General features: G+C 46.9%; 1 protein-coding gene across 2 annotated transcripts in view; it reads right to left on the reverse strand.

The window, feature by feature from the left end:
* The window catches only part of sik2a (salt-inducible kinase 2a), a 131,771-nt gene that overhangs the window by 21,611 nt on the left and 82,628 nt on the right, over nucleotides 1-27,532 (reverse strand). For both annotated transcript variants that reach the window (XM_078532426.1, XM_078532415.1), the window contains 5 exons: nucleotides 15,461-15,622; nucleotides 7,227-7,351; nucleotides 5,422-5,545; nucleotides 2,564-2,784; nucleotides 669-821 (listed from right to left, as the gene is read on the reverse strand). In XM_078532426.1, the coding sequence (XP_078388552.1) occupies nucleotides 669-821; nucleotides 2,564-2,784; nucleotides 5,422-5,545; nucleotides 7,227-7,351; nucleotides 15,461-15,622 (785 nt within the window). The remainder of the gene's footprint in view (nucleotides 1-668; nucleotides 822-2,563; nucleotides 2,785-5,421; nucleotides 5,546-7,226; nucleotides 7,352-15,460; nucleotides 15,623-27,532) is intronic.

A 27,532-nucleotide genomic window follows, 5' to 3' on the forward strand; every position in this document is an offset into this window, starting at 1 on the left:
GGGCAATGGGACAACAGCTGCGGTATGGGACTACATGGACAGCTTTCAAAGAGTTGGCATGAGCACCATGGGCTGAATGGCCTCCTTCTGTTGTATATCATTCTATGATTCAGAATCCAAACACTTGGTGACTCTGTGCTGGAGTTCCCAATATAGAATGCAACTCAATATGGTCATAAAGAAGATGAGGGCAGGAAGGCTTAGTGTTCAGCTCAATTAGTTCTTCAATTAACATTCAGTTAATCAGCACCACAGGCACAAGGAGGAAAACAGCTTAAAACAGATCTTAGTGAATCACTGGCAAAATCCAAGTGTGAAGAGAACCATAAATAATTCAAAACATCATGGGATGTTCTGTATTTTTAGCAAAACTACACACTCCCAAATGTGCTGTACATTTAAGAAGCCTCAATAAAATCCTTTGCTGATTATAAAGCGTGAGGCTCGAACCAAAGACTCGAGCTGTGAAGTGTAAAAACAGACCCAAAAAAAAAAAGTATTTTAAAATACACACATACCCTGCACGGTTAAAGCCAGCGCATGAATTGATCTTAACGTAAGCCTGTGCGACCTGAGGGTTGTAACCTTTACACAATCGTTACTTCATCCATTACCGTGCATGGTACATACACAACCGACACAGCAACTGTCGGTGATTATGGCATTACCTTGGCAACACTTTGTTCAGCGATTGTGCTTGGCCGTCGCTGACGTGCATCAAGCCTCTGGTCTACGGGGAAACTGCTTCTGTGAGACTTCAGCCTCTCCACCAACAGGTAATAAATAGCAGCAAAATGGTTATAACTCTTGTTCTGTAGAGACTGCACAAAACGCCAAAAAGAGAAAAAAAAAAATGGAAATGGGTAAGTTAGAGAGAGGGAAAAAAAATCACAATTTAGATTCCAGTTTATCCAACACAGAAAAACAAAATTAGCAACAGTGCTGATGTGAGAATGTGACTTCTGGTGAATTAAAAGGAATCTCAGTGAAGTGACCTTGTTCAAACCTCATTATTTTCCCCTTGGGTGCTTTGCACACATTTCTCATTCCTCTGATCAATGCAACTTTTTGTGGTTCATTGATTACTAGGCTGTCGGGATCTTTTTCTTTCTAAGAATTATGGGCAAGTTAGGTCATCCTTGACTCATTTCTTGTGCCATCAATCTCACTGAAGTGGACAAGGGAGGGTCAATCTTCAGGCACAGCAATGAATCATCCATGGCAGCATTTAACGTAATGATTTTTTTTTTAAAGAAAGGAAAGTGTGATTACATTAATTCAAGTGGTTCTGAGAAGCAACAAAAAAAAAGTCGAGAATCTTTTTCAGTAATTATAAGGAAAGATAACTACTTTAAAAAAGGGAAAGACTTCATCAACAGGGAATTTTGTCCTCCTTTAGGAAAAGTATAGAGAATTTAGGGATTTTGGAAAGAGAAATACAGAGTTTAATGTTGATCCTAGAATTCAGAGTTGAAATAAACAAGGACAGCCACTATTAAAATCATTGCTAAATAGTTGCCCCATTCAAACGATCTTACTGGGGCAACAGTAACACTGTTTTATAAAGACTGAAGCAATAAGTTATCTCAGGCTGTTGATTGTGTTACCCTCCTGCACAAGGCTACGAGCTCAAGGCTGCCAGGCATCCGGACCCGCTCAACTCTGGTGGTCAAGGTGGAAAAGCAAAGAGAACAGGGTGGCTGAGCAGAAAGTGCAAGAGAGAAATTGTCTAATTTTCCACACTTGAAGCATGGCAGTCAACCAGAGTGCCACTGAGATTCCTAAACCAGGTCTCCGAGCTTCCAAGGAGGTGTGTGATGGTTGCTTGAGAGTCACGTATGTCTCAAGTTGCTGATATAGACAAATCATGGTGCCTTGATTTAGGATTAACCCACCACTGAGGCAACAACACTAAAGACAGCCCTTTCAAGGCCAACGCAAACCAGTAAATAAAAAATAAAAACAGCAACAGAATTAAGCTGCTTGGCATTAGTGTAGCCACACTGGGAGTACTGTGTACCGTTTTCATCTCCTTACCTAAGGAAGGACATTCCTGCCCTGGAGAGAGAGAGAGAGAGAGAGAGAGAGAGCAACGAAGGTTCACTAGACTGGTTCCTGGAATAAAGCATTGTCCTATGAGGAAAGACTGTTCAGACAATGTCTATATTCCCAGGATGCTCAGTTGTTGAGTATATCTGAGACAGCGGCGGATAAATTTTTGGGTACTAAGGGAATAAGAGATTTGGGGATAGTGCAAGAAGGTGGAGCTGAGGTAGAAAATCAGCCATGGTCTTGCTGAATGACATAACAGGCTGAAAGGACATAATGATTTTGAGTGTGAAGTTCATGGAGTTTGGGTGGAGGCACAGGCTGAATAGGTACTACAGGAGCTGGTTGGACATCCTTGGCTTAGACTATATTGGCCAATGCAGGTAGCAGACAGCAAGCTAAAGCTGTGAAAAGAACCCACCAAAAAAAAACTGAAAAACCTTACTACTGTCACTGAGAACTCAGATTGAAGAAAACATCACACTCATCTCAATCAAAATATTGCACCCTTTACCTCAATGGTTTTCTGCTGGTCAATCCCCAGGCTATGCATCAGTCGTAGAACTTGTTCATTGTATTCTCCCATGGTTGATTCATTCTCACTGGCTTGAGGATACACGATTGGTCGCTGTACTGGCACCTCAGTCAGCATCCATTTGTGCTCCTTTATCTGGGCAATTGTGAGTCTTTTAGAAGGGTCTAAGACCAGCATGCGTCGAATGAGGTGTTCACAGTCTGGCAGGTAAGAAAGTCGATGAGTTGAGAATACGATCATCAATAACTGGTTCACACACTGATCAAGGTTCCTACAAACAGACATTTGTCCAATAGTTCTTTTTTCCAAAATAATACAGAAATGTTAATTCTTTCCCAATGGCTCTTGAGTAAATATACTGTTGGGTAAGTTACTAAGAGCTTGAAGGTTCCCAGTTTGATGTCTGGCCTCTGCTGCATTTAGTGAACCACCATTGGTCTCAGCTTCTCTGGGCTGGACAGCAGAAACATCAGTCAAGGTTTTACCCTGCATCATTCCCCACTCTCTATCCAATGGCTCCTGCAGAAAAGGACGCACCCTTGGGCACTGGATAACAACATCAGGGGCAAGCGGGCACGGTCGGCGGGTCTGGAATCAGCCAGGGAACGGACCGTCGACCACGATCGGCCCCCGACTGCTAATTTACGCTGGCTGGCCAATTATTATTCCTGAATGCTACAAATGAGTAGCTGCTAGGCCATTTCAGAAGGCAGGTGAGAGTGAACCACATTGCTGTGGGTCTGGAGTCATGTGCGCCAGACCTGGTAAGTGTGGCAGATTTCCTTCCCTAAAGGTCACTTGTAAACCAGGTGGATTTTTACACCAATCGATGAAAGTTTTACGGTCACCGTTTCAGACTAGATTTCAATTGAATTTATTAATCCCTAATTGCCCTTAAACTGAGTGGCTTGTCATGCCATTTCAAAGGGGAGTGAAGAGTTGACCACATTTTTGCTGAGTCACACGTAAACCAGCTCAGATAAAGACAGCAGATTTCCTTCCCTAAAGGACATCAGGGGACCAGACGGGTTTTTTACAACAATTGATGATATGTTCATAATCACCATTACTGAGATCAGCTCTCAAGGCCAGAATTATTAAATGAATTCAAATTTCACCACCTAGCATGGTGGGATTTGAACCAGTGTCCCCCAGAGCCTGGATTACTAGTCCCATTACCACTAAGCATCCATCTCCCAATCTCTTGGCTGCAGTTTACAGCTACTCCTTTAAAGCTGCAGGAGATTCCTAGACTTAGGCCTTTAAGTGTTTTCAGCAACACCTCAAACACAACAGCAAAAACTCCATCAAGGGGACATTTATATCTCATCAAATAAAAGGTTCTTTTGAAAATTATATTATCTATTGTGAGCCAAATACCTGGCCATGTGCAGTATGCCACTAATGGCATGGAAACCATTTTACGGCTAAATGGCCAATTTTACATAATCAAATTCCAAGAAACAAGTTAATCATGGACCAGTTATTCCATTTGGCTCCAGTATATTTCGTGCCATAACAGGTCCAGCTTTCAGTCAGATTTTGTTATTTCTGATGTAGTCGGAATATAGTTTTTACAGGCAATTTTCTGAACACGTCTGTTAGGTGATTAGTTCACCAATTATTTATCGACTACAATTCTCAACTCGTGACACAAAATTTAAGTTTGGGTTTTTAATGCAAATCGTGACACCCAGTAAAACAGCTATACTATAGCTTATTAGGTGATAATGCACTTTTAAAATTCGCCTTTAACGTATTTAAACAACCTCGTAAACTAGTTTACTTTAAGGAGAAAGTCTGCGGAGCTGCCATTAATCCCCCCGGGTAATCTTTGAGGAAACCAGCAGAACCATCCGTTGTTTTGGACCTTCCGCTAGCCTCCCAAAGTGAGAGATGCTGCAGCATTTCAGGCTCAGGGTCTCTGGGTCAGGACCCCATCTAAGAATTAACTGATGAAAAAGAATTCTGATCAGCTTTAATGTGGCCTTCAAGATTTTTTTATGACTGATTTATCAAGTTTAAATAACAATGGCTCAGTATGGCCGCCGTGCCCGAGCACTATTCGGAATCAAAAGGGCCCTCGTTTTACTTGTGTTCTGGATGGAGTTTGCTGATCTTAGCCAGGGCACAACTGAGGGGGCTAACGTTTTGGCCTTGGCTTCCTGTGCTGGGAAAGGGGTGAAACAGCCTGGGATTCCTGCTCTTGCTCACAGAACAGCCTGTGTTGACACCAGGTGAAAGGACCAAGTTGTGCTGCGGCTAGAGTTGTGTGGTCCACCAAGAGTTGTGAGGTCCACCATCACTCATTGCCCAATCCACATATCAGGATGGCCCTTGGCAGGTCCCTTAGATCTTCAGGGGGGTCAGGGGAGGTGAGTGGGGAGGTGGGGAGAATGGGGGAGACAGATATCCAAGCTACAGCGCTTTACGTGACTCAGTAGTAACATGCGTTGCGTTTGCTTCTTTGAAGGTGATCCTGGTTTCATATTGCTTGCTTGATCGTCCCTGCCCCTGTTAACTGTGCTGTCACTACTTGCTCCTTTACCTAGGACAAAAGTCACTGAGGGAAGTTGTGCTCAAAGAATTTAGTCAAGGCCAGCATTTAAATTCTGCATCTCCTCTATTCGTACAGCTGCTGAAAAATCAATACAAGTGGAGTATAAAATCTAAATTGTTGTAAGTTTGTTAAAAGACTAGATAACTCTCTTCCCATCTAAACCACATCCAGTACCATTCGACCAGACACCAAAACTGAAGTAAGGGGAATAATGGAGGCTTATTCCCCTCACACAGATGGCAGCGAAACATTTATCAAGTGTTCAGTCTGTTCTCACCTTCTGACATGAAGTATGGAATTCGAAACCTGCCTTCCAGAACCCTTTGCCTCAGGATGGGAAGTGTTGGACCGTCAAACGGTAAAGCTCCACAAACCAATACGTAGAGGACCACACCGAGACTCTGCACGGGCAAAAATGAGAAGCATTATGGAATGCTTTATACAAAACGCTTCACTGCTCACTGGGTGGAAGGGGTTAGATTGTACTTATTCCAGTACCGAGTGAGCCCAAAGTACATGTTATCCCTAGTTCAACCTTAATTGGTGATCACACTCAGGGAGCCAGTAAATGGGAAATCCAGATGAGAGAAAATATCTTATTCTGCACACAATTAGTACTTCTTACAATGTATTTGGAGCAAAAGTTAGTGAAGCATCTGTTTTAAGCAATAGAAAAATAAGAGGCATAGGTCCATATCCAGCCGACTGATGGAATCAAAGTGTCTATCTGCTGCCTGAGAGTGTCTGGTTTAAGACAGTGTTTGGGAAGTTCCAAGTCATCTCCTAGCACAAAACCACCAGCACAAAACTGCACACAGCTTGGCACCAACTAGCACACTGCCTCATTCAGCTATCAAGGCAGCTGGTATAGGGAATGGGTAAACGCAAGAAATAGGAGCTGAGTAGGTCACTTGTTCCTTCGAGCATGCTTCACCATTTAACCCGGCCATGGCTGACCTTCTACCTCCACTCCCGCCTACCTGCATTAATCACACGTCCCTTAATTCCCCCAGTCCCCAAAATTAAGAACATAAATGCTGTGCTTGGGGGCACGATTATGAAATCAGGACTGAGTAGAATGCTGGGGTGGAACAGGGTTTTACTCTGTGACTAACTACGCTGCCCCAGACAAAGAAACCTCCATGCTGACAGCAGACCACTAAAATGGAGGATTCCCAGTCCCCAGTGCGAACAGCCCTCAGCATAGGAAGTCTAGAACTAATTAATAGGTAAACAGGCGTGAAAGACGACAGAGGAAAGGCCTGGAACATCAGCACTGAAGTTTCCTGTGATTTCTGGTATGGGCCAGCAGATTCTAAGAAGCAGCATTTTGCCAGAACTTAAGAGAGCCTTTGTCACCAGCAGGGTTTCGCACTCAGCAGGCAGTTTATTGGCGATCACAGGCATATACTGCCCATGGCTCTCTGTCCATGGCTTGCTGAGACTCCCACAGTGGCATTGGGCCCTAGCAACTTTATCTCATCAACTTAAAAGTAAGGAAACAAATTTTGACTTCATTATTCGTATAACCGGACTTGCAAGCAAGCATTCATAAGTATAATAGCACTAATCGGGTCAATGGTAATTGGGACTTAAATTTTTAAAAATCTTTTAGTTCAGAATTTTTTTTCCAGGAACTGTACCCAACCTACATGTGTCATTATAAAAACCTGTAACAATCCCGTATGGATGAGGCTAAAGGTTTTTGGCAGTGATGAAAGTGCGTGTAAGGAAACGAATCACAGCGATCAAGGAGATCCCATGTCTATCCACAGTCTGTGCTGAGGTAGCTGATCAATACCAGAGCACTACAGCGTCAGTACAGATAAGCTCAATTTGTTTGGCACTGGGAGATGCAGGGGAAATAAACCGGGGATTCCACTCTTCATTGGTAACCATTGACGCCGGTGTTGTTATCTTTGGCGAGGACACCATGAAGGCCGTCCACATGAAGAATGGGCGTTTTAGCGAGGCCGGAATCCACAGAAACAAAGTCGAGGGTTAATGGTTTCAGAAGGGGAAAGGCGTTCGATTTTGTTAAAACCTTTATAGCTTTTTTTAGGGTTCAAGTGAAGTTGTTACCCAGATGTCCAGTTGTGGTCCCTCATACTGCTGTCCTTCAAAAACCTCTGGAGCTGCATACGGTGGGCTGCCGCACCACGTGGCCAATGGTTCTCCCGGTTTGTAGAAATTACCAAACCCAAAATCTGTTCAAATGGAAAGACATAATGGGAAATGAAGCAGCCTTCATGTTACTCCTGATATCAGTATCTTGTGTGGGTCATGCATGTCATAAACTCTACTTCTGGTTGTCATGGTTTTGGTTCACACTTGTCGGTCAACATTTACCATTGTAAATTGCTATGTCAACATTCAAGTTTGCTTGGTCAATCGCCACAAATGCAATTGCAGGCTTTTGACAGTGACTGTCTCTGTGGAGCAAGTTCCTAAAAGTCTCATATTTATCAACTGACTTGGGCAATGTCACCGGCAATTCAAATACATAATGAGCAGGCTAGAGTGAGAAAGCACGTTGGCTACAAGAAGGTCATTCTTTTATTTTTGTAGCTGCTGATTTGCAAAACCACTCCCCTGGGTAATTCTAAAGGCTAGGAGAACCATCATCAGATAAATCTAAATAAACCCAGCAATCAATAGATCATTTCACCCCCCGCTTCTAGTGATTGGTATCAGCAAGTTGAGGACTCGCCTCAACCTTTCCCCAAACCCTAAAGCAAATGCCTCTTCTAAACTGAAGTAGAAAGTCTCCAGCTCACCAACATTAAAAGCCTTGCCATTTGAATGATCTGCGCAAACTGGCAGATCTGGGGCACATTTCCAAAGTAGATAAATAATCAGTACAATCTAGTGCCATGCTTGGGATATAATCGTTTTCTGTGGCATAAGCAAAGTGGTAAAAGGCTGGAGCTGAGAAACATGCATCTTTGGGTATATGACCGCATGTCAGGAGATGAAACCGTGATTTACTTGTAGTTCTCTTCAAGTTAGTGTACTGCACCCTCTGCTCACAATGCAGTCTACTCTACACTGGGGAGACCAAACACAGATTGGGTGATCGCTTTGCGGAACACCTCCGATCGGTCCAAAGCCTTACCCTGAGCTTCCGGTCGCCAGTCATTTCCATACCCCATCTTGCTCTTGCACTGACCTCTGTCCTCGCCCTAAGCAGTTTTCCAATGAAGCTCAACACAAGCTGATGGAACGGGACGTCATCTTTTGATTGGGCACTTCACCGCCTTCCAGACTCAACACTGATTCAACAATTTTGACCCATAATCTCTGCCCCCGTTTTGTTTCCTTTGCATGTTTCCGACTTACTCATGTTTTTTCCTGTGTTTTTGCTTTCAGACGGCAGCTGTTCAACATTTTGCCATTCACACAGACACATCTCTTGTTTCTAATCTTGTCCCATTCCCACCCCCTGCAGTCCTGCACCACAAACTCTCCCATCCTACCGCAGACCTTCCCTTTTGTTCTTTTTCCATCCTCCCTGGAGGTATAAAACCTATACATTTCGAACTTTCCCCAGTTCTGATGAAAGGTCACAGACCTGAAACATTAACTCTGTTTCTCCACAGATGCTGCTAGACGTGCTTAGTACTTCCAGCATTTTCTGTATTTATTTACACTGGGAAGACGCAGCTGGAAATAGCGTTCCCCCCCCCCTCCCCAATTTTAATATTTTCAATCAAGTTACTTCTGAGTCATTTTGGAAGAAAAAAATCAATCAATTCTATGAAGTGTTTTTAACCTCAATCAAACTTTTCGGCAGAAGGAGCAGAGGTCAGTAGTGCAACCTCACCATCTCAACAGACCGATTGCTGTGCGCCATGAATCCTCACCATCCTCCATGTTTAATAGCTCAGATGTCCGACTGTGGGTCAGAGCACAGCAATAACGTTTATACCCACTGTACAAATGCCCAGGCCCCAGCAGCCAAGACGCAAAAAGAAAGTACACAAGGCACAGCTGGTACCACTTTCACCTCAGAGTCAGAACATTGTGGGTTCCAGTCCCGCTCCAATCCCACTTGCGCGCATAACCTAGATTGGCATTCCAATGCCGTACTGAGGGAGTGCGGCACTGTCAGATGGGATTTTAAGTTGAGGCTCCATCTGCCCTCGTTTGCCTGAGAGGGACAGGCTTGGTTAACAAATATTCACCACAGGGAGAGAGATAACTGCTCCCCATGTGCATCTGAGCCTTTTGAAACCAACTGCACTGGAATTGTACAACTCAGAATAAATGAATTTAAAAATTACACTTATCAGTTTTGGGTGGCATTTGTCTTGTTAAAATTTGCTTTTTCTTGCTTTTTTTGAGAAAAGCTGCAAAGCAATGCAGAAGTTTTAGGTGGAGTAAGAAAGAACTGTCCCTCAACAATCTTACTTTGCTTCTGCCCTTGCATTAACAGTTTAATGGAGCAATGCAACATTAAAGAGCACGCAGATTCCATTCTTCTTCAAATCACATTGGGCACAATTACCAAGAGCACTGGATCCACACGTGCCAAACTTGGGTCACCAAGAAATAATCATCAGGGCTGATACAAAGCGTGTCCATTTTATTGCCCACCACTCCCTTGCCAAAGTAATTATTGGAAAAGAACATTCAGTTGCTTGGAACAGGGCCCTTCCTGCCTTCTGAGTTGCCTGAACTACTAAGTGTTGGCACGTTGAAGGTCATTTGTTATGACTAAGTTGGATACCACAGCCCAGGCTCATTGATCTGTACCCACAAACATCCTACAACAGGCCCACCACTCGATGAGGAGCATCTTTTTCAACTGGCACCAGAACTTCATGTTCATTCCAACGAACGCAATGACTTTTCCTTTAAAAGTCTAAACCAGACTAATCTTCACATAAGAGAATGAAAAGAATTCCATTCCTTTTCTGGCCAACTACCCCACTTACATCAGGGATGACAATTAAAAAACACACGTATGCTGTGGCACAATATTTGGTTACTTGGCTAATCTTTGACTAACATTGCTTAAAACTGTGTGGAACATTTTCTATCCAGTTCTTTAAACAAACACAATAACCACTGCACAATATAACAAGGCTTCAAAAGAGTTTTACTCTTGACTCTTCTGCAGTGGAACCTAATCGACACTCCTCCCTTCCCCCATCCTCGTCCCAACCCCTCCCCCCACATCAGCGCTACGTTTGAGTGAGGGAATTTATTCAGCTAAGCTGCTGACAAAAAGGAATAGATAGGAGCCCATGGTTGTGAACTAATTGTTTGAGCTGACCCACTTCATGAGCAGCATACTGATCAGCAGTGTTTGACGTCAATTCTCCTCTGTTGTCCACCGGCTAGGAAAGCTATCATAGAGGCTGTTTCAGAATAAAAGTCACACAGCTCACAGCAGACATTAACTGCATTCCTGTCACAGTATAGGGTGGGTTTCCCATGCCCACTCTCCACCTCATCCCCCTTCCCACTCTACCTTCCCTTTTACCAGCTTACTCCATGGCTTACAAGGGGGTCATGGGCGAGGGTCTCGGTTCCGGGAGATTCTCTCCCCCCCCCCCCAAGCTAAATGTCTTGGGATTGTCATGGGACTTCTAGATGTGAAGTGGAGGAATGATATTTGCCAGAAAGAATTCTTTTCATCTTCCCGTCAGTAATTCATCTATCAAAATACTGAGGAAAAGATGCCTAGAAGCCCTTCTCCGAGCATTCAATAAATCAGATTAATAAAGAAATGGGATAACAGATAAATCTGGATATTTTTCTCTTTCGGCACTTAACCCCTTAACCCCTGTTCCAGCAAGAGTTGAGAGGGTAGTTTTTGGTTCGTACTATGTTTGCGACACCAGAAACAGACTTGAAAATGTTTCTAACACAAAGGAATTTATGTTTAGGCACAAATGGATTGTACTTATGGCTCTGATAGTCCCAAATTCAGGAGAGTCTGAATGATTAAAGGAGACAGAGGTTGGTTAATGGGACTAGCATTTACTCAAGTTTAGTAAGATCCTGGACTGCATTTGTATTATAGGTTATCAGTCATACATAGGCTGCAATTTATTTATGGAGGTGCTTCAGTCAGTACGTGTCTGTTTCAACAACGATTTGTTTCTTGCCTTCACTACCCATCCTTGAATCCGGATGTATATCATTAATTCAACAGAGAGATTTTCAAGTTAAAGATTGAGTGAATCCTCTGACTGATTTTGAGCAGTCGAGAGAATGCGTCTGAAAATTCAAACAGCCTCACTGTCAGTTCTAGCAAATGTTCAGTAAGGAACTGTTTAATGTGACCCTGAATCGCATAGACCAAGTGAGTTTCAGGTTCAACCCCTGGTCTGTCCTGAATGGGCTGAACTGCAGTGCTAAAACTATTCTCAGTGCTTCTAGGCTAGGGTAAGATAAAAAAAAAAAATTCCCATTCCCAGTCACTCTCAAGTGACCTTGCTGGGCAGCGCATCAAGCGAGGACAAAATTGTCCTGACAGTTGTATGACTTGTTTGCTCGCTGTGCATGCTTACTTGTGAGGGAACAGGAGGACACTGGCTCCTGTGTCCACAAGCCAACCAGGCTCAGCGCCTTCAAAAGAGGAAGGAGGAAAAACAGAAAAAAAAAGAGGTTTGCTTCGTAAATGCCTCACCAACTTGCTTGTTGCCTGCTAACCCCCACATCCAGCATAATCCCTCCTCATCCATGCTTTGCAAAGCAGCCCAATTAAAACAAGCAACACAGAATTCACAAACTGCACGGCATCTCCCTGAGATTTAAACCGTTCCAGATTATTTCTGCTTTTTAACATTTGGCCCCAGCGTTCAAATCAAAGGAAAATAATCTAGCACGACAGAGCCTTTGGAAATGGAAAGCAGCTCATTTAACACAGTAACTGGAGGTGCTTTGAAGTGCTGAATGAAAGCACAGTTCACACCACTGACCTTTCTTTGCGTAAAGGTCTCAGGCAGCCATGTCGGAAGTGGTCTTTTAAGTATGAAAGTGTTTTGAGCGTGAGTGAAATTCACATGCATTTTGACAGAGTGTTGTGGGGGCAGGTGGGGAGCTGAAAGAGGCAAAGGAAGAGGCTCCTCCTTGAAGGCTAAACATAGAATCATAAGAGTCTTACGTGGCACAGAAAGAGGCCATTTTGCCCATCGTGCCTGTGACATTTCTGAAAGCACTATCCAATCAGTCCCTTTCCCCACCTTCCCCCTGGAGCCCTGCAAATAATCTTTTCAAGTATATATCCAATTGCCTGTGGAAAATTATGATTGAATCTGCTTCCACAACCCTTTCAGGAAATGCATTCTGGATTATGATAACTCACTGTGTAAAAAAAAATCCTCATATCTCCCCAGATATTTCCCCTCATCTTATTCATTATCTTAAAGCCGCGTGCTCTGGTTTCCGGCCCTCCTAACAATGGAAACAATTCCTTCCCATCCACCCTATCAAAAACCCTCATAATTTTGAACGCTTCTGTTAACTCTCCACTTAACCTTCGCTGCTCTAAAAGAAACAATACAAAAATAAAAATACCTGGAAAAACTCAGCAGGTCTGACAGCAGCTGCGGAGAGGAACACAGTCAACGTTTCGAGTCCGTACGACTCTTCATACAGACTCGAAACGTTAACTGTGTTGCTCTCCGCAGATGCTGTCAGACCTGCTGAGTTTTTCCAGGTATTTTTATTTTTGTTTTGGATTTCCAGCATCCGCAGTTTTTTTGCTTTTATCTAAAAGAAACAATCCCTGATATGAAAAGGAAGCCGTTTTCTTTAAATTTTGAGAAGTTTCCCCCGACACACACCTGGTCACTTGGTTGGTAAATACGCTGCCTCGTGCGGAGTTGCAGTGCACAGGCCAGTAAAGACCTGCAGTTGATCCCTCAGAGACCTCCGCGCTCCTCTAATCCTGGCCTCTTGAGCATCCCCAATTTTAATCAGTCTACCGTTGGCGGCTGTGCCTTCAGTTGCCAAGGCCTAAGCTCTGGAATACCCTCCCTACATCACTCCGCCTCTCTACCTCACTTTCCTCCATTAAGACACTCCTTAAAATGTACCTCTTTGACCAAGCTTTTGGTCATCTGGCCTAATATCTCCTTATGTGGTTTGGCGTCAAACTTTGTTTTATAATGCTTTGGTGAAGAGCCTTCGGACACTTAAATACGTTAAAGGTGCCATAAAATATACGTTGTTTTAATTGATCTTAGCTGGGGTATCAGACAGAATGCTGGAACTATCCTCAGTTTTCCTGTATACAGGGCGAAAGCCAGACAAAATTCCCATTCCCTATTATTATCTGCTGGATAATATTTGTGTATGCCTGTTAGGGACAGGATCACACTGTGATGCCTTGCAAAAGTGTAAAACCTGCTGACACTCACTGTTCTAAACGTGAGAAATGGCTTTTCCACCCACGGTGGTTGACGGGGCCCTCAACCGTGTCTGGCCCATCTCCCACGCATCCGCCCTCACAAAACCATGATAGGGTCCCCCTTGTCCTCACTTATCACCCCACTAGCCTCCGCATTCAAAGGATCATCCTCCACCATTTCCACCAACTCCAGCATGATGCCACCACCAAACACATCTTCCCTTCACCCCACCGGCGGCATTCCGCAGGGATCGTTCCCTCCGGGACACCCTGGTCCACTCCTCAATTACCCCCTACACCTCAACCCCCTCCCACGGCACCTTCCCATGCAACCGCAGAAGGTGTAACACCTGCCCCTTTACTTCCCCTCTCCTCACCGTCCAAGGCCCCAAACATTCATTTCAACTGAAGCAGCATTTCACTTGCATTTCCCTCAATTTAGTCTACTGCATTCGCTGCTCCCAATGCGGTTTCCTCTACATTGGAGAGACCAAACGCAGACTGGGTGACCGCTTTGCAGAACACCTTCGGTCTGTCTGCAAGCATGACCCAGACCTCCCTGTCGCTTGCCATTTCAACACTCCACCCTGCTCTCATGTTCACATGTCCATCCTTGGCCTGCTGCATTGTTCCAGTGAAGCACAACGCAAACTGGAGGAACAGTACCTCATCTTCTGACTAGGCACTTTACAGCCTTCCGGACTAAATATTGAGTTCAACAATTTTAGATCATGAACTCTCTCCTCCATCCCCACCCCCTTTTTTCCAATAATTTATATAGATTTTTCTTTTCCCACCTATTTCCATCCATTGTTTTATCTCTACCTTTTAGCCTATTTCGATCCCTTCCCCCCAACCCACCCCCACTAGGGCTATCTGTACCTTGCTCGTCCTGCTTTCTACCCTTAATGTCACCTATTAGCACATTTCTTAGATAATATCACCACCTTCAACACCTCTTTGTCCTTTTGTCTATGACATCTTTGGTTATCTCCACCTATCACTGGCCCTCTATCCAGCTCCACCTGTCCCACCCACCCCCTTCAACCAGCTTATATTTCACCTCTTTTCTATTTTTCCTTAGTTCTGTTGAAGAGTCATACGGACTTGAAACGTTAACTGTGTTCCTCTCCGCAGATGCTGTCAGACCTGCTGAGTTTTTCCCAGGTATTTTTATTTTTGTTTCGTGAGAAATGGCTACTGGATCCATGTGCTGGACAGCAGCTAGTGCCCCCCCGGAATCACGGCCCAGGGCAAATCAGGGACTTCAGGAGAGGAAACTGGGAGGAGGGAAGGACTGACCTTGGGGGGGTGGGAATAAAAGATTGCAACATTCCGTGGAGCAGTCCAGGTATGCAGCGAGCAGGCCAGAGAGGTGCTTTTGTCAGAGTACATCAACTCACTTAACGGCAACCAGCTAACAGCTATTTAAATGTATTAAGCATCAAACAATCTTGCAATCATGTAGCCGTTCTAGCAAGACAGCTGCTCAAGCAGGGCCCAAAGAGACTGCACAGTGCAGCCCAAGCACATTGTATATATAAGTATTGCAATGCAGATTCAAGCCTGTGGCAGGCCTCAAGCCTCAGCTGTGCCTTTTGGGGAGGTGCCAACTGTAGCAGTAACATGTAGAGTGGGGGGGGTGGGGGGGGGGGGGGGGGGGTGGAAGAGAAAAGGGACTAATTGGCTGCAAATAAATAGGGCAGGGAGAATAAAAAAAGGCAGTTGGAACATTCCAAATAGCACTAAACAGTTCAGCATCCCTTGTACATCTCAAACATAAGGTGTAGTGCATGTAACAGGAAGGATGGGACATGTTGGGTTATCTTAGTCAACTACACTCTCTTTGGCAATAAGCCAGTAGACAGAATGTTCTCAGCCTCCTGTTAGGTTTTGCAGGTAAGTGTTAATATCAACCAAACTCCTCAGACCTCACACTCTCAATACGCACCCGCTATTTTAATATTCATATTGCTGTCTAACAGAAGGTTCTCAGCTTTCAGATCCCGATGGACGATTTTGCGGTTGTGGCAATATTCCACTGCTGACAGGATCTGCCAGAACTTACGCCTGGCTTCTAGCTCGCTCAGCCGGCCGTGGTTTGCCAGATAATCTGAAATTTGAAGAAAGAAAATTGTTACTGGGTTTCTATAAAAACAGCAGGGAAGACTCTTTTATTTAACAGTGCATCACAGATCAATGCAAGCGTCGGGTCACTCAAAGACACACAATAAAAAGAACAGTGAACGAGCCAAGGGAAAATCGATCTTGGACCCGAATCAGGCAAGCTGCTGTAGCAGTCCCATCTTCGCACAGGTGGTCACAACCCGCAAACCTATTTATTTTATAAATTGAGACATCTGGGCAAAGGGCCAAGACCCTTTGTGCAGGGAAAGCTGCAACGACTGAGAGAGAGAGAACATGAGCTAAATCAAAAATAGGTGACTGCAAGCTGTGGCAATGAAAGGCTGCAGATTGCAGGAAGGTAAAGTTATGACACAAAAACAAGTTAGCGAGAGAGAGGGGTTCTGAGGGCGAGAGAGAGAGAGGGGTTCAGAGGGCGAGAGAGAGAGAGAGAGGGGTTCAGAAGGCGAGAGAGAGAGAGAGAGAGAGAGAGGGGTTCAGAAGGCGAGAGAGAGAGAGAGAGAGAGGGGTTCAGAGGGCGAGAGAGAGGGGTTCAGAGGGCGAGAGAGAGAGAGGGGTTCAGAGGGCGAGAGAGAGAGGGGTTCAGAGGGCGAGAGAGAGAGAGGGTTCAGAGGGCGAGAGAGAGGGGGGTTCAGAGGGCGAGAGAGAGGGGGGTTCAGAGGGCGAGAGAGAGGGGGGTTCAGAGGGCGAGAGAGAGGGGGGTTCAGAGGGCGAGAGAGAGGGGGGTTCAGAGGGCGAGAGAGAGGGGGGTTCAGAGGGCGAGAGAGAGGGGGGTTCAGAGGGCGAGAGAGAGGGGGGTTCAGAGGGCGAGAGAGAGGGGGGTTCAGAGGGCGAGAGAGAGGGGGGTTCAGAGGGCGAGAGAGAGGGGGGGGTTCAGAGGGCGAGAGAGAGGGGGGTTCAGAGGGCGAGAGAGAGAGGGTTCAGAGGGCGAGAGAGAGGGGGGTTCAGAGGGCGAGAGAGAGGGGGGTTCAGAGGGCGAGAGAGAGGGGGGTTCAGAGGGCGAGGGAGAGGGGGGTTCAGAGGACGAGAGAGAGAGGGGGGGTTCAGAGGGCGAGAGAGAGAGGGGGGTTCAGAGGGCAAGAGAGAGAGGGGGGTTCAGAGGGCAAGAGAGAGAGGGGGGGTTCAGAGGGCGAGAGAGAGAGGGGGGTTCAGAGGGCGAGAGAGAGAGGGGGGGTTCAGAGAGAGAGAGGGGGGGTTCAGAGAGAGAGAAGGGGGTTCAGAGAGAGAGAGGGGGGGTTCAGAGAGAGAGGGGTTCAGAGAGAGAGGGGGGTTCAGAGAGAGAGAGAGAGAGGGGTTCAGAGAGAGAGAGGTTCAGAGAGAGAGGGGGGTTCAGAGAGAGAGGGGTTCAGAGAGAGAGGGGTTGAGAGATAGAGAGAGGGGGGTTCAGAGAGAGAGAGAGAGAGGGGTTCAGAGAGAGAGAGAGAGAGAGAGAGAGAGGGGTTCAGAGAGAGAGGTTCAGAGAGAGAGCGAGAGAGAGAGAGAGGGGGGGTTCAGAGAGAGAGTGAGAGGTTCAGAGAGAGAGAGAGAGAGAGAGAGGGGTTCAGAGAGAGAGAGAGAGAGAGGGGTTCAGAGAGAGAGTGAGAGGTTCAGAGAGAGAGAGAGAGAGGGGGGTTCGAGAGAGAGAGAGAGGGGTTCGAGAGAGAGAAAGGGGTTCAGAGAGAGAGAGGGGTTCAGAGAGAGAGAGAGAGAGAGGGGGTTCAGAGAGAGAGAGGGGTTCAGAGAGAGAGTGAGAGGTTCAGAGAGAGAGTGAGAGGTTCAGAGAGAGAGAGAGAGAGAGGGGTTCAGAAGGCGAGAGAGAGAGAGAGAGAGAGAGAGAGGGGTTCAGAAGGCGAGAGAGAGAGAGAGAGAGGGGTTCAGAGGGCGAGAGAGAGAGAGGGGTTCAGAGGGCGAGAGAGAGAGAGGGGTTCAGAGGGCGAGAGAGAGAGGGGTTCAGAGGGCGAGAGAGAGAGAGGGTTCAGAGGGCGAGAGAGAGAGAGGGTTCAGAGGGCGAGAGAGAGAGAGGGTTCAGAGGGCGAGAGAGAGGGGATTCAGAGGGCGAGAGAGAGGGGGGTTCAGAGGGCGAGAGAGAGGGGGGTTCAGAGGGCGAGAGAGAGGGGGGTTCAGAGGGCGAGAGAGAGGGGGGTTCAGAGGGCGAGAGAGAGGGGGGTTCAGAGGGCGAGAGAGAGAGGGGGGTTCAGAGGGCGAGAGAGAGGGGGGTTCAGAGGGCGAGAGAGAGAGGGGGGTTCAGAGGGCGAGAGAGAGGGGGGTTCAGAGGGCGAGAGAGAGGGGGGTTCAGAGGGCGAGAGAGAGGGGGGTTCAGAGGGCGAGAGAGAGGGGGGTTCAGAGGGCGAGAGAGAGGGGGGCTCAGAGGGCGAGAGAGAGGGGGGCTCAGAGGGCGAGAGAGAGGGGGGCTCAGAGGGCGAGAGAGAGGGGGGCTCAGAGGGCGAGAGAGAGGGGGGTTCAGAGGGCGAGAGAGAGAGGGGGGTTCAGAGGACGAGAGAGAGAGGGGGGGTTCAGAGGGCGAGAGAGAGAGGGGGGTTCAGAGGGCAAGAGAGGGGGGGTTCAGAGGGCAAGAGAGAGAGGGGGGGTTCAGAGGGCGAGAGAGAGAGGGGGGTTCAGAGGGCGAGAGAGGAGGGGTTCAGAGGGCAAGAGAGAGAGGGGGGGTTCAGAGAGAGAGAGGGGGGTTCAGAGAGAGAGAGGGGGGGTTCAGAGAGAGAGGGGTTCAGAGAGAGAGGGGGGTTCAGAGAGAGAGAGAGAGAGAGGGGTTCAGAGAGAGAGAGAGAGAGGGGTTCAGAGAGAGAGAGAGAGAGAGAGAGAGAGAGAGAGAGGGGTTCAGAGAGAGAGCGAGAGAGAGAGAGGGGGGGTTCAGAGAGAGAGAGGGGTTCAGAGAGAGAGTGAGAGGTTCAGAGAGAGAGAGAGAGAGAGAGAGGGGTTCAGAGAGAGAGAGAGAGAGAGGGGTTCAGAGAGAGAGTGAGAGGTTCAGAGAGAGAGAGAGAGGTTCGAGAGAGAGAGAGAGAGAGGGGGGTTCGAGAGAGAGAGAGAGAGAGAGGGGTTTGAGAGAGAGAGGGGTTCAGAGAGAGAGAGGGGTTGAGAGAGAGAGAGAGAGAGAGAGAGGGGGGGTTCAGAGAGAGAGAGGGGTTCAGAGAGAGAGTGAGAGGTTCAGAGAGAGAGAGAGAGGTTCAGAGAGAGAGAGAGAGAGAGAGGGGTTCAGAGAGAGAGAGAGAGAGGTTCAGAGAGAGAGAGAGAGGTTCGAGAGAGAGAGAGAGAGAGAGGGGTTCGAGAGAGAGAGAGAGAGAGAGGGGTTCGAGAGAGAGAGGGAGAGGGGTTCGAGAGAGAGAGGGAGGGGTTCGAGAGAGAGAGAGGGAGAGGTTCGAGAGAGGGGGGGGTTCGAGAGAGAGAGAGAGAGAGGGGTTCGAGAGAGAGAGAGGGGTTCGAGAGAGAGAGACAGAGAGGGGTTCAGAGAGAGAGAGGGGGTTCAGAGAGAGAGAGAGAGAGAGGGGTTCAAGAGAGAGAGAGAGAGAGAGGTTCAGAGAGAGAGAGGGGTTGAGAGAGAAGAGAGGGGTTGAGAGAGAGAGAGTGGGTTGAGAGAGAGAGGGTTCGAGAGAGAGAGTCGTTCAGAGAGAGAGAGAGAGGTTCAGAGAGAGAGAGGTTCAGAGAGAGAGAGGTTCAGAGAGAGAGAGAGAGAGAGAGGGGTTCAGAGAGAGAGAGAGAGGGGTTCAGAGAGAGAGAGAGAGAGGAGTTCAGAGAGAGAGGGGTTTCAGAGAGAGAGAGAGAGAGAGGGGATTCAGAGAGAGAGAGAGGTTGAGAGAGAGAGAGAGAGGTTCAGAGAGAGAGAGAGAGAGGTTCAGAGAGAGAGAGAGAGAGAGAGGTTGAGAGAGAGAGAGAGAGAGAGAGAGAGAGGGGTTCAGAGAGAGAGAGAGAGAGAGAGGTTCAGAGAGAGAGAGAGAGAGAGAGAGGGGTTCAGAGAGAGAGAGAGAGAGGGGTTCAGAGAGAGAGAGAGCGGAGTTCAGAGAGAGAGGGGTTCAGAGAGAGAGAGAGAGAGGGGGATTCAGAGAGAGAGAGAGGTTGAGAGAGAGAGAGAGAGAGGTTCAGAGAGAGAGAGAGAGAGAGAGAGAGAGGTTCAGAGAGAGAGAGAGGGAGAGGTTGAGAGAGAGAGAGAGAGAGAGAGGTTGAGAGAGAGAGAGAGAGAGAGAGAGAGAGAGAGAGAGAGAGAGAGGGGTTCAGAGAGAGAGAGAGAGAGAGAGAGAGGTTCAGAGAGAGAGAGAGAGGGGTTCAGAGAGAGAGAGAGAGGGGTTCAGAGAGAGAGAGAGGTTGAGAAAGAGAGAGAGAGAGAGAGAGGGAGGGGTTCAGAGAGAGAGAGAGAGAGAGAGAGGGGTTCAGAGAGAGAGAGAGAGAGAGAGAGAGAGAGAGAGAGAGAGAGGGGGGTTCAAAGAGAGCGAGAGAGAGAGAGAGAGCGAGAGAGAGCGAGAGGGAGCGAGAGGGAGCGAGAGGGAGCGAGAGGGAGCGAGAGGGAGCGAGAGGGAGCGAGAGGGAGCGAGAGGGAGCGAGAGAGAGGGGTTCGAGGGAGAGAGAGAGGTTGAGAGAGAAAGGTTGAGAGAGAGAGAGAGAGAGAGAGAGAGAGAGCGAGAGAGAGCGAGAGCGAGGAGTCAAAGAGAGGGGGGAAGAAGGGTCAGAGAGAGCGGGGGAGGGAGGTCAGAGGGGAGAGCAGGGGGGCAGAAGAGAGAGGGAGGTGGGGGGGTCAGAGAGAGGAGAGAGAGGGGGCCAGAGAGAGGGGGACGGGAGAGGGAGAGAGACAGAGAAGAGATAGAGAGAACAGGGGAGGTTGAGCATGTGACAAGATACTTCTGGTAAACTTTTTGCGTGTTTAAATGATTTTGATGTTTAAATACCTAGAGAGGCAGTGTTATGTTTTCTGTCGACTCATGTGATAATTAATACTTGCAAAAAAGGAAAAATCTCAGAAAAATGAATTATTATGAAACATTTATCAGATGCACACCACATTCTAACTTTACATTATAGATTCCATAGGAACAACTCACTCCCAAAAAAAAAGATTTCAACAGTACAGCTTAGATTTCAGCCTTAGTTACAGCATATTTTAGGATGAGCGTAGCAATTTACACTTCACACTAGGTTAAACTCCTACAGCATAAGTGCAGGTTGAAGGGCTAATCTGCAGATACGAGCTGAGCAAGGGAGTCTTCTTTACTCTTCGTGTTGGGGCAGGTTGCATTGACACTATAGCTGTAGTGACGATACAAAGAGAACACTACAGTTGTAGCGTAAGTTCATGCTTGTATTAATACTGCGCAGAGCTGCTTATTGCTACTTTAAAATCAAGCACACAGATCTTCCTGTATGTGTTAGAACTCAAGACAAAACCTATGCTATAGCGTGTGGGAAGCAGTTGCAAGAAGCCTACATGCCGGTTCAGTAAATCATAGCTGCAGTTCACTATACCTCCCAGTTCATAATCACTGCATAACCCAATTACCCCACAAGCATTAAAGCAAATATAAAAGGTACATTATTGGCTGCAACTATAATGACTGGGGTTGTGGGAGAGGTTGGGTGGTGGGGGTGAATATAAACACCCCAACTCTCCGCCATAGTGAGAAAATGGCAAAATTAATGTGAAATGAGGGGGTCGGGGCTGGGGAAAGAATATCTGATATACCCCAGTACCAGAGTCACTCAGCATCTGGTGGCCTGCTCGGTACAGGCACTGGCAACTCTGCTTCACAGAGCGTGGCATGGTTCAAAATCAGCAAAAGGACAGACGACGAAGAATTGGAAGAGAGGGTGGGTCAGGAAAGGGTTGAAGAAAAAAATGAGTGACAAATAATTATTCCCCCCCGCCTCCCCAAAAAAATTAATTTGAAGTAGATCATCCCCTATTTGATGGAGTGGGGGTGGGGGAGAGTATGGCAGGTGAAAGTTGCCACAGAAATGAGACACATTCTGATAATAAAATAATCCAGCACAGAAGGAGGCCATTCAGCCCACTGTGCTTGTGCTGCTCTTTAAAAAGGAGTTATCCAATTAGTCCCATTTTCTTGTCAACTCTCCACAGTCCCACAGATTTTCTTTTTGAACATATATCAATTCCCTTTTGACAGCTGTTGCTTAATCTGCTTCCACCACCTTCTCAGGAAGTGCAGTCAAGATCATATCAACACATTGTGTAAAATACTTTCTCCTCATCTCCTCTTGTTCTTATGCTGGTTATCTCGTGTGCTCTGGTTACTGACTCTTCTGCCAGCAGGAACAGTTCCTCCTTAATTTATTCTATCAAAACTCTCCAATACATTTTGAACACCTCAATTAAAACGCCCCTTAACCTCCTCTGCTCGAAGGGGAACAACTCCAGAAAATATTTTAGTGCACGCAACTCTGCCCGTTCTGAACCCTTCTCCGATATCATGGAGCGTCCCAGCTGAGTCATGTGGGCTGAACTTATTTATTCCGCTACCACAAAATCTCATCCGAGCTGGGAAGTCATGAACCACATGAATTCTGCCTGCACGGAAACAGTCAGAAAAACTTGTGAAATAATCCTCTATCTACAAATGCAACCAACAATCTGGTAGTAGTTTTAAGTGAACATTTCAGGAGCATCAGCAAGGGTTCACAAGCTTGCTTCAATGCCTCAAAGACTAAGCTAAATCATTTGGGAACTTTCACAATCAGTTTACTTTTTAAACTTTCTAAAGTTGCTTCTCTCTCCTCTTAGCTAACTATTTCATTGGTAAATTCACAGAATTACCAAGAATTTGCAGTAGAGAAACAGGCCAAACAGCCCAATGTCTTTTTCATTTGATGTGGCCGTCGCTGGCTAGGCCATCATTTATTGCCCATCCCTAATTGCCCTTGAGAAGGTGGTGGTAAGCTTGCCTTCCTGAACCGCTGCAGTCCATGTGGTGTAGGTACACACACAGTGCTGTCAGGGAGAGTGTTCCAGGATTTTGACCCAGCGACAGTGAAGGAACGGCGATGTATTCCCAAGGCAGGATGGTGTGTGGCTTGGAGGGGAACTTCCAGGTAGTGGTGTTCCCATGTGCCTGCTACCCCTGTCCATCTAGGTGGTAGCAGTCATGGGTTTGTAAGGTGCTGTCCAAGAGCAGAATCATACCAGAATTCCACTATTGCACTAAGTGCGGTAGGGGGCGTGAAAAAAAGACGCCATTGCGGCTGGCAGGTAAAACGAGTTTTCGTGCCGTATCATCAGCTTCCCACTTCATTATGCGGGCACAGGAAACACGCCATCTTGATGGCAGGCAGCCTCTGAATCGCCTGCCATGCCACTGCCTCACTGTTTCCTTACTCTGGTTGCTATATCTCAACTGCAGCTGCACACACAGTTCTCAGTGCTTGTAGCCCAGGACTGCTCCAGTGAAGACATGGCCCTGAAAGCCAAGAAGAGTTCAGTGACCCATCACTGGAATGCCTTTCGGAGGCCCGCCATGATGTCCTCCACCCCCGCTCTGGCCACAGGAGGTCCAGCAATCTCACCATTCCTCCTCGGAAGGCAGTGATAGTGGTGGTCAATGCCAACACTGCACAGAAGAGGTTTGCATTCAGTGCAGAAAGAGGATGAATGATCTCATCCGTGCTAAATTCTAAACTCTCGCATTCAAGCCCATCACACATTCACTGGCATCTCACTCACTGCCAGCTCAAGGGGCATCACCACTCACCCTGTTCTTGTAGCCGCAATATTTATATGGCTAGTCCAGTTCAGTTTCTGGCCAATGGTAACCCCCAGGATGTTGACAGTAGGGGATTCAGTGATGGCAATGCCATTGAATGTCAAGGAGCGATGGTTAGATTCTCTCTTGTTGGAGTTGGTCATTGCCTAGCACTTGTGTGGCACAAAATTTTACTTGCCACTTGTCAGCCCAAGCCTGGCAATTGTCCAGGTCTTCCTGAATTTGGGCAAGGACCGCTTCAGTGTTTGAGGAGTCGCAAATGATGCTGAACATTGTGTAATCATCAGCGAACACCCCCTTACGATTGAAGGAAAACCATTGGTGAAGCAGCTGAAGATGGTTGGGCCTGGGACGCTACCCTGAGGAACTCCTGCAGATGTCCTGGAGCTGAGATGATTGACCTCCAACAACCACAACCATCTTCCTTTGTGCTAGGTATGACTCCAACCAGCAGAGAGTTTTCCCTCCAATTCCCATTGACTCCAGTTTTGCTCTGGCTCTTTGATGCCACAGTTGGTCAAATGCTGCTTTGCAGTCACTCTCACCTCTGGAGTTCAGCGGTTTTGTCCATGTTTGAACGAAGGCTGTAATGAAGTCAAAAACTGAGTGATCCTGGCAGAACCCAAACTGAGCATCAGTGAGCAGGTTATTGCTTGCACGTGCCACTTGATAGCACTGTAGATGACCCCTTCCATCACTTTACTGATGATCAAGTGTAGACTGATGGGGTGGTAACTGGCCAAGTTGGGCTTGCCCTGCTTTCTGTGGATGGGTCATACCTGGGCAATTTTCCACATTGCTGGTAGATGCCAGTGTTGTAGCTGTACTGGAACAACTTGGCTAGCGTGGCAAGTTCTGGAGCACAAGTCTTCAGTACTATTGTTAGAATATTGTCAGGGCCCATAGCCTCTGTAGATCCTGTGCCTTCAGTCATTTCTCGATATCACATGTAGTGAATCGAATTGGCTGAAGACTGGCATCTGTGATGCTGGGGGCCTACGGAGGCGGCTGGGATGGATCATCTACTCGGCACTTCTGGCTGAAGATTGTTGCAAATGCTTCAGCCTTATCTTTTGCACTGATGTGCTGGGCTCCCCCATCACTGAGAATGGGGATATTTGAGGAGCCTCCTCCCCCAGTGCGTTGTTTAATTGTCTACCACCATTCACAACTGGACGTGGCAGGGCTGTAGCGCTTAGATCTGAACCATTGGCTGTGGAATCGTTTAGCTCTATCGCTTGCTGCTGATGCTGTTTGGCATGCAAGTAGTCCTGTGTTACAGCTTCTCCAGGTTGACACCTCATTTTCAGGTATGTCTGGTGCTGCTCCTTGCATGCCCTCCTGCACTCTTCATTGAACCAGGGTTGATCCCCTGGCTTGCTGGTAATGGTAGAGTGGGTGCTATGTCAGGCCATGAGGTTACAGATTGCGGTCGAATACAATTCTGCTGTTGCTGATGGTCCACAGGGCCTCATGATTGCCCAGTCTTGAGTGCGAGATCTGTTTGAAACCTCTCTCATTTAGTAAGGTGGTAGTGCCACACAACACAATGGAGGGTGTCCTCAATGTGAAGTCAGGACTCTGTCTCCACAAGAATTGTGCGGTGGTCACTCCTACCGATACTGTCATGGACAGATGCATCTGCAGCAGGCAGGTTGGTGAGGATGAGGTCAAGTATGTTTTTCCCTCACCACCTGCCACAGGCCCAGTCTAGCAGCTGTGTCCTTTAGGATTTGGTCAGCTTAGTCTGTAGCGGTACTACCAAGCCAGTCTTGGTGATGGACATTTGAAATCCCCCACCCAGAGTACATTCTGCACTCTTGCCACCCTCAGTATTTCCTCCAAATGGTGTTCAACATGGAGAAGCAATGATCAGTGGAGGAAGGGCAGTATGTGGTAATCAGGAGGTTCCCTTGCCCGTGTTTGACCTGTTGCCATGAGACTTCATGGGGTCTGGAGTCAATGTTGAGGACTCCCAGGGCAACTCCCTCCTAACCATATACCACTGTGCTGTAAGCTCTGCTGGGTCTGTCCTGCCACTGGGACAGGACATATCCAAGAATGGCAATGGTGGTGTCTGGACGTTATCTGTAAGGTATGATTCTGCGAGTATGACTATGTCTTACTAGTTGCTTGACTAGTCTTTGAGACAGCTCCACCATTTCTGCCACAAACCCCCAGGTGTTAGTAAGGAGGGCTTTGCAGGGTCAACAAGACAGAATTTGCTGTTGTTGTTTCCAGTGCCTAGGTTGATGCCAGGTGTTCTGTCCGATTTCATTCCTTCTTGACTTTTTAGCGGTTTGGTACAACTGAGGGAGAGAGGAGAGAGAGAGAAAAGGGGGGAGAGAGAAAGAGAGAGAGAGAGGGAGGGGGAGAGAGAGAGAGAGAGAGGGTGAAAGAGAGAGGGAAAAAGAGAGGGAGATGGGGAGAGAAAAAAACAGAAAAAAGGGAAAAACAAGAGAGAAAAAAAAGAGGGAGAGAAGAGAGAGAGAGAAAAGAGAGAGAGTATATATGCACGTGTGAGTTGTTTGGGGGATAGCTGTCATCTACACCCCACACAAACCGCTCCCCCCCCACCCCCCCTCCAAATAATCAGCTGAGAGAGGCAGGAGTGAAAGGTGCTAGGCTGTCAGCGACTCAGCTGTAAGACTTGTATTTCTCAGGAAAAAGGAGGGACTGGAAACACAAGGGTAAAACAACAAAAAAACCAATCCTGCAACCTCCATGGGGCACCTCAGCTTTAAGGAGTCTCTCAACATGCTGTCTGGTTAATTGCACTTAAGAGTCATTACTCATTCCACATGCAGCCGGATGACGCTAATTCAAGCAGGATATTCCTGAGTACAACACAATGTTCCCCAATTCAGACTAAAGAGCAGTGATGGGAAATAAATGAAACAGAAAGCAGTTGTCTGAAAGATTTTAAATCACACCATGCTCCCATAAATTGTACAGCACCAATTTACTGTAAAAAGGTCCATCAGGTAGACACTGAATTGGACAAAGGCACATAAACATGAAGTCACCACCTTGGCCTAGAAACAACATTGCAAAAAATTTAGCTTGAGAGCTGTTAATGCGCTAATGTGTATAAATCCTTTACTCCCCCTGCTTTATGAAGAATTAACCTGCTTATTTTAAATGGATAAGCACATACATTAAAATAGCAAGGACATCGAGGGAACTCCCTTGGCTCTTCAAATAGCAGAAGAGGATTTTGTTATATCCACTTAACAACTGGAGCCTCAGCAGTTTAAATGCTGGTGAAAGGAGGCTCCTATGCCAATGCTGCACTCCCTCAGAACTGCATGCCCGGTTAATTTGTTTGCTCAGGTTGACTGAGGAAGCAACGTTGTTCTGTTGAAGAGTCATGCGGACTCGAAACGTTAACTGTGCTCCTCTCCACAGATGCTGCCAGACCTGCTGAGTTTTTCCAGGTGTTTTTGTTGTGTTATTTCAGAGGGTCACTGATGCAAATTACTTGCCACCTTTGACCAGATAAGATCAGTGAATGCACTTCAAAAAGTAATTAATTGCATTTGAAGAGATTCCTCGAGGATGTGAAAGATGTTATACAAATGCCCTGCTCCTTTACATCCTTTCATCTGGCCAACATCTGTGGAAAACCGAGCTTGTGGGAGAATTGCGTTGCATAAATCAACAAGTGAAGAACGGTATAAAAAATAGCTTATAATTTACTTGAGTTGCATTTTACATTATTGACTAACAGCAGTCTAATGCTGCTAAAGTGTGCACAGAAACAACAATTAACATGTACGAGGATCAAATTATTGACAACTATCACTGCATCCGCCTCAACTATAATTTTATGTAGTACAAGTTTATCATAAGCACGATAGCCTTTAATCTCTGGAACCACGGTTTCAATACAGTCCAGGCTGATAGCTGCATGGGTCCTATCTGAACTGAGCTCGGGCAGTCTCAGTCCAGTTCCACATGGGCAATTTTGTGCACAGCTTAGGCCCTGATTCAGCATGAGTTGGGTAATCCCAATGGGAGGGTGTAAACTGCATTGGTAAATGGTGCTCGTGAGATTGAGACTATTGCACGTTACTGGGGTAGAGCAGAGGCTGCATCTAATCCATAACTAGGAGTGGCTGCTTGAAATGGGAAGGTATTTAATTTCCCCGATGCCAAAACTCCTCACCTTAACCAGCATGAAGTTT

The sequence above is a fragment of the Cetorhinus maximus genome, chromosome 2 (assembly GCF_964194155.1).
Source record: "Cetorhinus maximus chromosome 2, sCetMax3.hap1.1, whole genome shotgun sequence".
Classification (NCBI taxonomy): domain Eukaryota; kingdom Metazoa; phylum Chordata; class Chondrichthyes; order Lamniformes; family Cetorhinidae; genus Cetorhinus; species Cetorhinus maximus.